The following is a 1469-nucleotide window of genomic DNA, read 5'->3' as shown; positions in this document are numbered from 1 at the left end:
TTGTCTCTTATGTTAACATAACTTATCAATAAGTTCAGTGAAACCAATTTAATTAAAACGCCCTTGTAGCATGTTTCACCAGGTGCCTAGGACCTACCTCCACTTCTCGACATTGGGGAAAGAATGTTCAAATTCATGTTTATTTGTCTATTTGTGCTCATATACAAATACTTTGCTGTAATAGGCTGAGCTGATTAATGTTTGTATTGTATGTTTGGCGATCTATGATTCAATGTCTTTATGGAAAAAAAAAATCTCAAAGATTATTAAAAAAAAAAAAACAGAAAATTTCTAACTTATATTGTCTGCAGATTCTCATTTATTTTCATTTTTTTCCCCATGATTTTTATCAATACTCCCATGATCTCTTTACTTCTCAAACAGTATATAATTGGATTGACCATTGGGGTGAGCACAATGTAAACTAAAGATTTAAATTTGTTATCAATCAATGACTGTTCTCCAGATGGTAACAAATACACAGCAACTAGAGTCCCATAAAATGTGCAGACAACAGCTAGGTGAGAGCTGCAAGTGGAGAAGGCTTTTTGCTTTCCAGTGGAAGAGGAAATCTTGAAGATGGTGATGAATATATAAATGTAGGATACAGTAACAAATATAAAAGGGAAAAATATTAGACATAAGGATAAAACAAAGTCAAACCATGATAGTAAAAATGTGTCAGAGGCTGAAAGTTCAATGATAGGAGCAAAGTCACAAAAGAAATGGTTAATGATATTTGAGTCACAGAACTTCAATTGATACATCAAAATGATTTCAGTGGAAATAAGAATAAATGATCCAAACCAAGACAGAGAGACCAAATATAAACACTGCTTAACATTCATAATAGCAGCATAACGTAACGGATTGCATATTGCCAGATATCTGTCAAAGGACATTACCATGAGAATGAGCGATTGAGAAAACCCAGAAAAACAATGAAAATAATACTGAAAAATGCAGGCAGTTGTGGAAATGTTTTCTCCTTTTTTCAATATAATGTTTAGACCGTTTGGTATAATATTTGAGGTGGATAGAAGGTCAGCAAAGGCAAGATTCTTAAGGAAAAAATACATCGGATGCTTGAGATGTTTGCTGATAGAAATAAGTAGGATGATTACAATATTCTCACTTAATATCACAATGTAAATTATGAGGAAAAGTACAAAAAGTAAAATCTTGTAGTTATTAAGACTCTGGAATCCAATAAGTAGAAACTGAGTGATTGATGTCTGATTATAAAGGCACATTCTGTTCAGGAAATATACTTCTTTAGAACTGTATAAAAGGGGACAAAGGTACATTTGAAATAAACCTGTTAAATTAAATCAAATTTACTTTTTTACTAGAGCTGCAACAAAAGATTTGATGGTTCTGGTACACTTAAGCTGAAGCCATAAATTCAGACAAAATGATCTATGCAAAGTGTTTATTTAGGTGCAAAACACTGATCCTTAGGAACATAG

General features: G+C 32.2%; 1 protein-coding gene across 1 annotated transcript; it reads right to left on the bottom strand.

Moving 5' to 3' along the window:
• Positions 1–296: 296 nt before the first annotated feature.
• Positions 297–1253, bottom strand: LOC134578484 (olfactory receptor 5P6-like). The gene has a single exon (XM_063437479.1). The coding sequence runs from the start codon at positions 1251–1253 to the stop codon at positions 297–299; it is 957 nt and encodes a 318-aa protein (XP_063293549.1).
• Positions 1254–1469: the final 216 nt, after the last annotated feature.

The sequence above is a fragment of the Pelobates fuscus genome, chromosome 12, assembly GCF_036172605.1.
Source record: "Pelobates fuscus isolate aPelFus1 chromosome 12, aPelFus1.pri, whole genome shotgun sequence".
NCBI classification, from domain to species: domain Eukaryota; kingdom Metazoa; phylum Chordata; class Amphibia; order Anura; family Pelobatidae; genus Pelobates; species Pelobates fuscus.
Note: the sequence above shows the minus strand (reverse complement) of the source record. Positions and strands in the feature narration are given on the sequence as shown.

What these genes read in the sequence shown, in the direction of transcription:
- LOC134578484 (XM_063437479.1), bottom strand. Translation starts at nt 1,253, where the DNA reads ATGTGCCTTTATAATCAGACATCAATCACTCAGTTTCTACTTATTGGA.